The 13685-nt window shown below is 34.1% G+C and overlaps 1 protein-coding gene across 1 annotated transcript in view; it reads left to right on the top strand.

Annotated features, from left to right (window-relative positions):
- Positions 1 to 13685, top strand: part of ASCC3 (activating signal cointegrator 1 complex subunit 3) — a 255756-nt gene that overhangs the window by 211064 nt on the left and 31007 nt on the right. The window contains exons 35-36 of the mRNA XM_027881455.1: positions 4211 to 4322; positions 4587 to 4721. Coding sequence (XP_027737256.1) covers positions 4211 to 4322; positions 4587 to 4721 — 247 coding nt within the window. The remainder of the gene's footprint in view (positions 1 to 4210; positions 4323 to 4586; positions 4722 to 13685) is intronic.

Raw genomic sequence — 13685 nt, 5'->3', positions numbered from 1 at the left:
CTGAAGGCCACAAACTGATGAAAGTAAATATAATTTATAATTTATGACTGCAGTAAAGGGATTTACAAAAAATTACTATCTGTGTTCCCCCATACTTGTTCATAACAAAATTCTGCTTTCAGAACTGTAAAATCTCAGAAAGCACACTTTCTTGCTATAAACTAAATGCTGTGGATTCATCTTTTCATCTTTTTGTGCATTTGCTACAAAAGACCTACTGGTTAGAAATTTTTCTCTTTTAATATTTTTGCCTGACTCTGTCACCACTTTTCATTATGTGTGTCACCATTACTACCGTATAATCTGTACATAAAGAACATGGTGCTGTAACAAATGACTTTCCAGCATTGACAGTTATAGCAGGACCATTTCAAGGCTGATGAAAAATTTACCAGAGAGATCTCAGGTCAGGTTTACATAAGCTAAACAGGAAATGATTGCCACCATTCACATTAAATCCTAAATGTTTTGTGTAACTTCATCTACATTTTATGTTCCTGCACGTCTCTCTGTCTCTCTCAGCTGATGAAATTCCACACTTCCTTAGATTAGAGAAATAAGTTCATGTTTCACAGTTTGTTGTTCTTGCTAGGATCTACAAGGTTTTGAGATTTTAAATATGTTTTTAAAAGACAATAAAAAGTTCCTTCAGTTTTTGATTGTTTAAATTTTACATACTTTGTAAATTTTTATGACACCTAGGGGTTTGTTATTGCTTTTTCCCTATGGACTACTAATGGAAGTTAGCCTGTCTAGCCCATGTGCTAGATGCTGTTAGGATAAAACTGCCTTTGACTTTCACACCTCTCAGGGGACGAGTAATTGTTGTGTTCAAACAGCCTGTAATTGTGATCCCGCTGGCTTTCTCAGTACGCTTCTGGCTATTAGAATCATTAAACAACTCAGCACCTGTTAACAGCATTGTAAATATTCAACCCTGCTTGTGTGCAGGTTGAGTCCAATATAGGAGAAGGCTTACAGAGCCCAGCCTCATAAATTAGAGCTTCTGACAAGTCAATTATTGTGAAACTGGGCTTCACTGTGAAATAAATGAAATGGTGTGCTGATAAAAAGGTAGGCTGTCTGTTTATAGCAAAGGGAAAATAATGACTAGATGATTCAATGCAGTGAGCATGAAACTGCATTGTTTTTATTCTTTATCTGTAATTAAATAGATAGGTAATATGGCTTCATAGAGGAACTCACGTACGATGCAGGTTTTATACTTGGAGCATACCAACATGCAGAATTCAACTTGCATTTATGCCTGCACATTGAAAATACTGTCTAATGTCATGATACCTCTGTTTTCACCAATGATTTTAACACAGTCTTTGAAGATGAATGGCTTTGATTTTTATTAGGGGGAAATGTGCTGAATTACCAAGAAGATCCTGTGGATGTGCTCAAAATTATATTTACCCCATTACAGTTAGCAGTTAAAACATACTGGTACCACTTCACTCAAGATTGCAAACCATTCAGAATTTTTCTTTACATTGTTTTATTTGTACTAGGCAGCTAGATATTTACTCCTTTGACACAAAAAAATTACCAAAAAGCTGCAAATTTAAAATTCACATAATTTTTAAAAGGCATTATAAATGCCTTTTATGATTATAACTTCAGTGTTAAATGCTGCAAATTAAGCAGAGCACAAAATCTGTTTGAATTATTGTCTTAACTCAAAGTCTCAGAAAAGAATTTCAGTGTACTGTCCATGTTTCTTCCTTTGTTTTATCAGTATTCATCATCGATGTTATGGTACTGCAAATAAAAGTGCTGAAGTTATATGGTGGAAGTCTGAATACCATGACAACAAAGTGCCCTAATTATAAGCATTTCAGTAGTGTTCTGTTCAATTTAGAGAAAAATACTAATGAATCATTAGTGGTTTAGGTGTATGAAATGGAAAATATTTTCACATCCTTAAACAACTTATCTAGCTAATTTGCTCAATTATTTTCAGAAGGTAAACAAAATTTTACCAAGTGATTTCTGCCAATAAGCAGAAACTAAATGTTTTCAGTGATGTCAGGCAGATAAAAGGGGCAGGTGGAAATATTGACCATTTTCTATAATCACTATATTACTTCAGTAAATTTAAAAGGGAACTCATGAAAATTAGGTTGCATCAAAAGCAATATTAGAGTACTTTTTCTACAAGTTTTCTTTGCATGAGGCTGATAATATATGGATGCCTACCATACAAAGTGTTTTAGTCAATGCAAATATTTCTCTCAGTTTGTTTTGGGTTTGGACAATAGCTATGTTTTAAGCTTGAACCCATATGAAATGTTGAAGCTGAATACTCCACTCCCATTTATCTACACTTTGTTGTTGTCTAATGTAGCTGACTGCTATCAGAACTTTTTTTATCTTTTCCCTATTGTAATACTTCTTATGGTAGTACTGTTTTACTCCTACTTTACGCAAAAATAAACATTCAAAGCTTCACAGAATTAATCCCATAATTTGGAATTAATAACAAGGGGAAAAAAAATCTGGAAATTACAAGACTGCTATTTAGCATTCAGCCTTTTCTGTTATGCTACTGCTATTTAAAAATATAAATGTAAAAAACTTTATGTGAGAAAATAATTGCAAATCAGATTCTGTAAATAAAGAAGTTGTGGAAGAATGTTTGTAGTATATAAAAATGCAATTCTGTCTTTTGAAATTTGCAAACAGCAGCATAACAGTAAATAAAATAGAGTTTTAACTCAGAGAATGGGATACATCTGCCCAAATATAGTATCAACAACCACACTGGTTGTCTGAAGTTCTTTCTTTTTTTCATCAGTGATTACATTTCACCTCATCCTAAAACAGATCTTAAAATACTTCAGATTAATAGCGTTCTGCAAGCACATATTTCTTTCAGTTGGCAATGAGGGGAGATGGAAAACTAACTCTGATGCGGCTGTAACTTGGTAAAATTGGCTAAAATTAATCTCGGCGCAGTGTTTTGCAGCCAGTTGTTCACCTGCACAAAATAGCACTGAAAGAACCTACTCTGCATTACAACATGTGGTATTGTTTCAAGTGGGGATGCTGAGTACATCATAACAGTAGGAAGTCTTAGTAAAGCAACCGATTAGAACAAAGGAGCATCTTTCATCACTGCTGCAATCTCAGTAGTCTATTTGTGCGACAGTATCTGACAGAAATAAATGAGCAGGGACTAACATTTTTTTGTGCTTTTTAATATTTCAGTAAATCATCTTTTTTTTTGTTTGTTTGAATTCTGCTTTGAAATCTTAATTGATTTAATTGCTCTGCTTAAATTCAGAATCTTTTACCTTTCTGAGCATGCTCAGTTTTTCTTTATTGTTCATTGAACTTAATTATTAGTTTCTGAATTGGTGTCTTTGTTGAATCTAGGACACAAGTTCTTACTGCATTTTTATCTGGAGTAAAATTCCTCACTAGGCTTGTGTTAGTTTGTGTGAGTAACAATCTAATAATATGCCTTAAGTTCTACAGTTAAAGAGTACAAACTTCAGTCACTGTGTCTTTTTTATAGGCTGGCATAAAAGTATAAACATTTTCCTTCATACAGGGAACAAAGAACCATTGTGACTGTATAGTTTACCTAAACATTTTACATGAAAGTGAATATATGAAGTAACCGCATTGACAAATACCCTATTCTTTTTTTTAGCAATTTTAACTCAGAGAATAAAATGACACAGAAATATAACAACAAACACTAACATTTGGATTGGTGTAAGTTTAATTTTTCAAGAGATGTCACTATATGCCTAGAATTTACTTTCAGAATTCCAGGATGTAACTACTGTTGTTCTCCTGGATGGGTTTTCTTCCTTTCTCTTGAAGTTAAAATGCTGTTACTTGTGTTAATATTGCTTGTTCACTTTCATGCTTATCAGGAAAATTTCCCCACTAACACAGTATAGGCAGTCCAGTTCTGTTTGTATCAACCTTTCCATTAATAGACAGATAAATTGCTGTCTTTCCATATGTACATGCTTGTCTTATGTTGGTTACTACTACAAACCATTTAAGAATCATGAATTTCTTGTTAGTCTTTATAGATAATAGTTTTGTGTTTAATTGTTTAATGTGGATAGTTGCTGTTCTGTGTGTATTGCAAAAGCCTTGATAGTTTTCTTATAATATGTTATTGTTAGAAATCTTCAGAGTGTAAAAAATGTTCATGTAATGTATCTGTTTTCAATTTATCTAGTTACTATAACTTGGAGGATGTGAGCCACGACACTATGAATAAGTACCTCTCAAGCCTTGTTGAGAAATCCCTGTTTGATTTGGAATGCTCCTATTGTATTGAAATTGGGGAGGTAAGACTAATCTGTGCTGTACAAGATTCAGTAAGATACATGCTGCTAAAAGTTGTGAACAGCAAGATACATGCTCCTTGATTTGAGATGTTAGTTTGTCTCTTTATAAGACTTGCGTTGAAAACTATTGTGGTTAAATTATGATGCTAAATCGTTTTTGCTCTTCTCTCTTACAAAGTAACCCTAACATGTTTCACAGTTACGTAGGAACCCTTAATATTGAACCGCTTGGCAACCACGTATGTTTGATTCCTCTTCGAACAGGATAATCGCAGCATTGAACCTCTGACATACGGGCGTATTGCTTCCTATTACTATTTGAAGCATCCAACCATTGGGATGTTCAAAGAGCAGTTGAAACCTGAAAGCAACATTGAAGAATTGCTCTTAATTCTGACAGTAAGTGCTGATATTTTCTTAACTTTAACGTGCATACTTTTTGACTCTTTAAAAACACAAGTGTATGAAAAAAACACCCTGAAATAAGGAAAAGCCTTTCTTTCCTGATCTATAATATAATTTTTTTATTGTTTTGAGAAATACACCTGAATAATATTCAAAAATGTTTGAAGTGTTTCTTCAAATCAGTGCATCAGAATTAATTTATACATCTCTTTCTCTTCTTATGTCTTAAGGACAGGATCTATACGAATCTGATATTTGTCTTTTCTAAGTTAGCTACAATACTAAAATGCCAGAGTAATAACTGTATGTCCTAAATCTGTAGCAGGACCATCACTTTGCCCTGGGATGATCTGGAAGATAAAGCAACTTTAGGAATTAAGGGAAACACATGGGAAAAATCTCTTTCCTAAAATGTCTTCTTATCCTTTTCCCAAACACCTCATGATCCTTGAGGTCATAACCTGAAATAACATCATTTCATACTCCTGGTCTAGTGACTGTTTAATAGACAAGTGCAATGCAAGGCCAAAGACACAGTGTACAATGCACTGTGTTGGTATTACCTTCTCACCGTAAAAGAATTAGGGTTTACTCTATTTTCCTTTTTAAGTACTTGTCTACAGAATATCCTTTTTCAAAATGATGTAACTCTACTTGTACACAAATACTTGAAAACAAGTGCCTGAATATTATCCAGGAAAATTTATTTCTACCGACTTATGGTTATGGTCTCTGTTACATTATATACATTATACAAGTGGCCCAAATTCTGTAATATTCTGACTTCCAAGTGTTAATTTCAAAATTTAGAGTCTCATCTTGCAGTATGTATATATATAACTTTTATATTCATTATTGTTTTGACATGCTGCCAAAAACCCTCTGCAGAGAAATACAAGAAGAAAAGTTAAAATAATGCTATTCAACAGTTTTCATTTCAACAAAACCTGATCAGCATTTTATGACACTGGGAAAACCACTTTTCCAAAACAGAGACTTTTCTTTCTGATAAACTTAAAATTACCTGCTGCAAACATTCAGAGTTACAGATCAGAAATAAAGACCACAGTAATATTTTATAATGGAAAGTGTTAGACAGCCTAAATAGGAGAATTGCTATCGCTGACCCTGCAGTATCAGTAGTTCTCTTGTCAGAAAACATTGCAATTATATTAAATGAAATTCAGTGTAATTCATCTGAATTCAAAATGATAATCATCCACAACTCCTATATGTCCTGGATGTGAAATAAGTGAAATTTTAGGAAGAAATGTCCACATGTGAACAGAAGTTATATAATACAATTTTGAATATTTAAAATGAAAGCTTTACTCCAACTGTCATTAAAACCTCTTCTCTCTAGAGAAAATTTTCTCCACCTAGAAATGTCAGGATTTTTTTTTCAGACAAATTTGGGCAGGAAAAGTTTGAGAATAGCATTAGCAGAGATGGCATTTTGTAACACTACCTAAGCTAGTGAACAGTATGTGGAAGAGGAATGATGGAAGCAGAACCTAGTGTTCCCTGTCTTAAATCCTCATGTATTTGAACTGCATTCAGGAAGCACAAAAGTAAATGGCAAATATTTCTATGGCAGGTGAAACCTAGGACCCTACTGTTAGGCAGAGATTGTAAAATTTTAAGTTCATTAAGCTTGCTTTAATTCTTTCTAATTTTTTTTTCCCCTGAAAATATAGTCCTTGAAGCTGTCTATTTACAATCTTGAAAGGAATGGGACTAAGAATAAAATTGCTTAGGGGTCAAAATGTGCCACGTGTCGGTTTAAAAGATGAAAAGGATATATGAATGCTGGATGCCATTAGAGCTTACTTTTTATGGGGATGTTGATTTTCGTAATTACTAGTGGAACTACTGTTCTGTCTTGTTGAAGGTGTGAATTGAAAGGGTTTTTCTCAGTCTGATGTAGTGTTGAAAAGAGTTGCCATTTCAACAGTTATTGCCAAAGATTTTTTTCCCCTAAACACTGTGAATTAATGAGTTTTATAATTACAGCAGTTGCTTCACACCTCTATTGTTAACCAATGACATTACATCTGCCTCACTCCACTGTTGCCCTCCTCCTTCTTATTGAAGCATTTAGCAGTTTTGGCAACAGGGAATTACATGGCATGGGGTAAGTAGTCTAATTAGGTATAAGTGAAAATCCTGCGGGAAAAGGATGTTTAAAAAGTAATTTGAAGAATCTCTTAATGATGCAGGAAATGAAAGCTGTAGCTATAGTACAAAAAGGCCTGTTACCATTACAAAACATAATTATAATTTTTATTATTCTCCTGATCACTCAGTTTTAAAGTTTTGAATTTTGGACTGTGTTTTTTTAAAATAACCATCCGAGCATTTCTCATGCAGTTGCAGGATTTTGTAGATGCAACAGTTATTATTTGCTGGCATTTTTCATATTCTTCTTGCAAACCTTTAGACATTTACAAGTTGTCTGATGTATATAAGGAAGACAGAAGTGAACAATTTTAACAAAGAAAATCATGATTTTGGGGTTTGAGGTGCGATATAGACCAAATATATATGGAACCAAAATTTTTTTAAAACAAAATGAGGGAAAAAGCAAGACTGGATTCAAGAATTCAGAAATTTAGGATTGTGTTAAGGGGTAGAAATCTGACTTTGATGAAGGGATTTTGAGTTTCAGATCGATATTTTTCCGTGCTGATAGAAGTGTAAAAAATTCAGTATTGTTCACCAGTGAATTCTCAAGGAATCTTTACACATCACTTGAAAAAGTAGTTTTGAGTCATCCTGTTTCTACTGTTGATGGATCTCTCAAAAAAGTCAAGATTTGTTTCCACTCAGTAAAGGACTACTTGTAGTCTTCCGTTTTATCTGTTCTTTTCTCTGTCTTTATTTTATCTTTTTATTTGATCATCCAGCATTTTCCAAGATCAAATAAATTTTCTTCCGGTATGCTGTACAGGTTGAGGTATTTGTAAAATGAACAGGAACATGGCATATAAGAACAGCCCTACAGTCATGTTGGAAGTATACAGTAATAAATTGTTCAAATAGGTGGGGTACAATCCCCTCACGCATTCCCTGCTCCTCTCAGTAAATCTGTACTCGAGATGTTTAATCTGTCTTGGCTTTGCACTTGCCAGGCTGAAGTTCAGATTCAGTTACTTTTGTCACTGACTTGTGCTAGTAGATGTGTATTTTTTTTCTGAGAGAAAATGGTTGATGATTTGCCATAGAGCTTTCTTTAAAACTTTTCTAACCGAGCACAGACAGTAGCAATCCAAATGAGCCTAATCACTGTTGAGTTATGGTGCTTCTTGCATTAAGTATTATTGATGAGAAAGTGTTCATGAATTATTACTGACAGGCTGGATTTCCCTGAGGTACCTAAAGAGTGTGTTCTTTTATTCTGAAAGTTAGGTGCAGAGATCAAAACAGAGGTTAAAAAACCAAAAAGAGATACTTTGGGGTGATTCCTGTCTTTTTCTGCACAAATGTTTTAAAATCAAATAGAGATTAGTTGTATCTCGATGAAAAAGGTCTGTTTTTCTGATTGATCAGGACTGTAATGGCTAGATCCACTAATTTCATGATTTTTGGTGACTTGTTACTACACATACCTGGTTAATATTTCTATTTACAGAGCAAATAATTTGTCATGCCTGTCCCTACCTGACACTAAATAGGCCAACATTATTACCATCTTTCATCCCTTGTTTTATCTGAATGTTGTCCCTGACTTCTGGTTTTAATTCTACCTACAAAAGAAAACGAGTTGGTTTTCCTGTGTCTACTGCTGTCTTTCATGTAAACTGGTTAGAGATAGGTTTCTTTTGTTAAAGCTTTCAGGGAGCTTAGAGACAGAACAACATGGTATTTGTATTATAGTGGGGCATACATGTCCATCTTTCTGTGATATAAACATGGGCCAAAAGTTTTTTATCCACATATCTCTTCCCTATATTTCTTTCTGAAAATTGACGTGGTCACACTGGCTTGTATTAGACTAAGTAATTTGGAACTCAGCAGCAAATCTGTCACTACTGGAGTTACAGATTTGGAAGGTATAAGGAGGAGGTTCATAAAACAGGCACTCTCCATCCCAGATAATAGATAACAAAAGAGTAAAGTTATTAATGCCTTATCTGTCTTTCATTGCCCATTAGGTATTTGTACAATGAGATTCTAGATAACTCTATTAACCTGTAGCTTTATTTTCTGTTCATCATCGTTGGCACTAAGCAGGGAAATACGCGAGTCTTTGTGAATATTTAAACTCTTATTCTAAAATAATTTTATTTCTGTATCACAGATTTATTGCTGGTTTGGTCTCCCATTAAGGGGCCACAAAGGTTTCTGACTCCGCAATAAACCATCTTTTCAACAGGTCCCTGGTTAGGCACTAGGGTGAATTAATAAGTTACAAAATTACTGTCCAAGAAGAAGCAAATCTGGTTTTTGTAACATTTTCCTGCAAGCCATGGCAAAAAAACTTGCTTTTAGGATATTTTAAGGTATTATGTAAATCTGGGTTTCTGTTCTATACTAATTGCAGAAAAAAATCAGATTGTTCTTCCTAAGTCAGTCATTTTCTACTTTAAAGTTACATTTGTGTTTAATTTCAAAGAAAATAAAGGTACTACTGTGAGTTTCTTCAAGGCATAAAAGCACAGCAAGACTGTATTCATTACGTTACTCTTTCTGAATATGACATTTCAGTGTCAAGAATAGAAATACTTTATAATGTAAAATTTATATCAGATGAAAATCAATTATGTTACATGATAACCTTTACAGAACTTCCATATTTGATTTCACATCTATCATACATTCTCAACAATATGAACATGACTGCTGTGGACACTCTGCAAATAGGAAGAGGCCTCAGCCATTATGCATATTTTAGTGACCCCTTGTAATAGAAGAAAACTGTTACCTCTTACCATTAAATCTTTTCTTTATAATAAATCCATACCAAGGACTGTTCAATGCATAAATTTCATCCTAAACACAGTCATTCCCAGGATCATGTACTTAATTTTTATGCATTCTATGTTCGCTGGATTTTAATATTTTAAAACATTTGTGCTTCAGTTCCCACTTGAAACATCTAAATCGTATCACAGTGTGTTTAATAAAATAGTTTAAATTTGAAAATGGTGTTTGGTTCATTAAAATAAAACAAAATATTACAGTGAATTTTAATAGCATCCAAGTTTGATATTCAAAAATAATTTGTATTTGCCAGAAAAAGTACTTATATGAATACTCACACACTCAATTAATCTTGATTTTTCTCTAGTCCCAGTAGATGGAGCAGTTTTTAATGTTGCTGTAGTAATTTGATATAGTAATTTTTTTCTAACATCATGACACAGCTGTTTCCTATTTTTCTTTTTCCAAATGATTGTTTGATTTTTAGTTTGAAAGCATCATATGCCACCTGCCTTTCCAGAAAAGCACAGTCCGTTGGTAAATCAGGGTAACAATGCCCACCACTGACAGCTAACTGAACGTGGCATAAGTCTTCCACTTTTATGGCATCAATAAGAAAGAATTACAGTCAAAACCAGAAAATATAAAACTTGCCCATCTCCAGTATGCATGACTTTCTAACCTGCGATTAACAGATCTCCTTTTTTTCTTGCCCAACCTTCTTACTCAATTTCTGTCATTATGTGCCATTTTAAAAACAACAACAACGACAACAAAAAACTGAATCCATATTCAGGAAAGTTAAAACCCATTTTGAAGTTGTAGTTAAAGGCTTTTGACATACATTTCCCATGAGGAAGGCCATAAAACAAGAACTGTTATCTTGGATATAATAAATGTTTTTGGTATGTTTTTTTTTTTTTAAATTTGTTTTGATTGCAGTGCAACATCCAAGGGAAAAACTTCTGAAAGTGTACATAGGTGCAGTAGTGGAAGGCAGTAGCCTCAGGCTATATCCCCATTTCAAACAGCTGCTTCTGTCAGAAAAATGAGGAAATAAATTCCTTTAACAGGAGCTATAGATGCACTTACAGCAACAAAACACCCATGGATACCAGTGGAAACTATTTTGATGAGCCAGGAGCTATTACACTTGTACGTGCTAGGGTAGACAAAAGTACTGTCCTGGTCCTGTACTTAAAAATGTGAATGTTGGCTGCCATCGGTGGCAAATCAGTGTTTGTCCTTGGTAGGTACAGTAGAAGCAAGTTTAGTGATAGCAAGCTTGGTTTAACTGACTGCTCAAACCTCCAGGCAATTCAACCATGGAACATTTGTTTGTTTTAGCACAAACACCTTTTTCTTATCACTTGGCAGTTAGAATTGTAGCCTTCATCATGCAAGATTTTGAATTAGGCATAATTGTGTACATGCAGCCATACTTTGCAAAGTATTCATATGGAAAATGAAATGGCTCTTTTTTTCAGCAGTCTTGTCATATGCCTTGATTTTCAAAAATAAAATATATTTGTTGAAATAATGTTTGCATTTGTTGAAAAAAACCTGCAGTTCTGAACAGGATCTTTATTAAGGTAAAGCTGAACATTTTACAATTTGTAATACTGCTTTGGTAAATGTTTGTGTTCTCATGCCCCAAGTACTCCAGAAGTCAGTCTTAGAAGTTCAATGTGCTTTTAGTAGGTCAGTTCAAGTTCTGCCTACTTTCTTCCTCTCAATTTGTAATTAAAGCAGGATAAGCAAATTTAGGCCTTCTGCAGCCTGTAGTTCTTTTGTCTTCACTGGCTTCTAGGGAATGGCTTTGCTTTTGATAGAATTATACATTTGTACAATAAATTATAGCGGTTAACAATCATATAGCTGATGAATTTGTTTTCACAGAATAGAGTGACACAAACTGGGCCATACAGACTGCTGTTTAAAGGCACGAAAATGTTCTTATCTGTCAGCAAAGAAGTTATTGCTTATAAAACTGTTAAGGAGGAAGATAACATATTGTTGCCTGTTCTCTGATTGGAACCAAAACTTCAGGATAAGGATTGGTTTGGCTGAAATAATTACATCATACAAGATTGGTATCCAGCGTATATTGTTCCTTTAGCATAGTACTTTAAAAAAAAGAAGGACATAAGAGGATTACTGATCAGTCCTTAATGAAGTATCTGACACTTGTATTTTCCTATTTACATTTAAATTCTTTCTTTGTGTTATTTTCTTTTTTTTTTTTTTCCTTATGGGACCTGTCTAGCTTCAGAAATTGAATTTTATTTTAAATGTTGATACTATGTATTATCAGAGATGAACTTTTAAGAAATCTGCCTCTTCTATGGTTTGTCTAATATTTACAAGATATTTATTTCACATTTACTTACTTATGTTTGCTACCTGTAAAATTAAAAGAAATTGCAGAGGGATTTTTGCTGCTAAAAAGGCCCAAACTTTTCTTAGCCTTTTGAAATTGGAAATTTGGTGTACTTTGAGAAGATTGCTTTTAGAGGACAAACAGTTGCAGATATTAAGCCTCTGCAACTTAATAAATGTGATCCAGGCATCAATCAAAATACTAGAATTGATGTATGAGAAAACAGTCAAATTATGCACTTTTTATCATATTTTTTTCCTGTGGTAATGCTCAAATACAGCTTTCCTTAATTCTTAGTAGGTCATTGTCCTATTTGCCATGGAAGAGTCAAATAGACATCACCAGTTTGATTGGGTTGCCCACATGCCAGGTTCCACTGCCTTCCATTTCTCTCTTCCAAGTGGAAAAGACTAGCAAGCCAGCAGAGATAATTTTAAGAAAGAGTAAATATCTCAAGTCTATACCTCTCACATAATAGGGGAAGAAAATGGCTAAAATCCCTCTCACAACAGGCCTCTTAAATGTTTCTCCTGGCAAGATGAAGGCATGTCACCATGTTCGCTTATAATGTGTGTGCATGCATGTCTCTTGACAAAGTATTTTTTAGGTACCACTGATGCACACAGTCTTCAAAAATTTTATCTTAAACATATTAAATGCACAGTATTTTGTAGGTTAAGGAGAGGAATTTCATCTGTTTTGTCATTTGCTCAAGGTAATAAGCAATGGTAAACAACATGAGGTATACATAACAGAATATTTTTTCCTTTGTATATAATTGTCTTAATATTTACTATAGGTAGTCATATAAGATGCTAATTTTTAATACTTCTTTAGCTATAAGAATGCGTGTTTGCTTTCTCTTGATTCACACAGAACAGATGGATGCTTGACTGCCTGCTAATCCACAGCTGGAATGGTTTCAGCGGTTTCCACGTTGCTGGGTTAGAGTGGCTTTTCTAGTGGACTGAGAGGGCAGCAAGAGAGGGATATCATTATTCATCAGTATCCCAGTGGGATCGCTGCCAGCAGAGATTAATTTTTTCTGTTATGCTTGTAAAACAAGCTCAGGTGGAGTCTCTAATCCTCAGGGCACGGGTGGCAGATCAAGGAAGATGCTACAAAGCTAGTTAATTTTCAGATTCTAGGGGAAACAGAAGCTCTGTTAGATGTATAAATACATGATTGCAAATTTAAGTAGCTCAAATCCAAATGGGATCTTCCTAGACATCTGGTCCTGAAAACCTCAGTTTTCTTTGTCTTTTAAAAGGAGTTCTTAAAACTTTACACCGGAGCCAAAATTTCTGCAAGTCTCTTAATCATCAGTTATCTTTCCATTTATTTATTTATTTTTAATACAGCTCTTAGAATTCACTTTAGATTAATACGTTTATTTACAGGTCAGAAAGACCTGGTGTAAGTCTGCATAGGAACACTGAGTTTACAATATCCTCAAAAATTTCTGTGCAGCGAACATCACCAAGAAAAATTATCACTTGCCATCCAAAAAGGATTAAATCCACGCTAGAAATGTATGGTATGCTCCATTCCAGTAACAGCATGTTCTGTTAAGGTCAAGTGTGGTACAAGGGCCATGTTTTTGCCATGTTACTCTTTTTATCAGACCTGTGGTCATTCATGACAGAAATGTTGAT

The sequence above is a fragment of the Empidonax traillii genome, unplaced genomic scaffold, assembly GCF_003031625.1.
Source record: "Empidonax traillii isolate 1590-97213 ecotype Southwest subspecies unplaced genomic scaffold, ASM303162v1 scaffold89:size1181294, whole genome shotgun sequence".
Classification (NCBI taxonomy): domain Eukaryota; kingdom Metazoa; phylum Chordata; class Aves; order Passeriformes; family Tyrannidae; genus Empidonax; species Empidonax traillii.
Note: the sequence above shows the minus strand (reverse complement) of the source record. Positions and strands in the feature narration are given on the sequence as shown.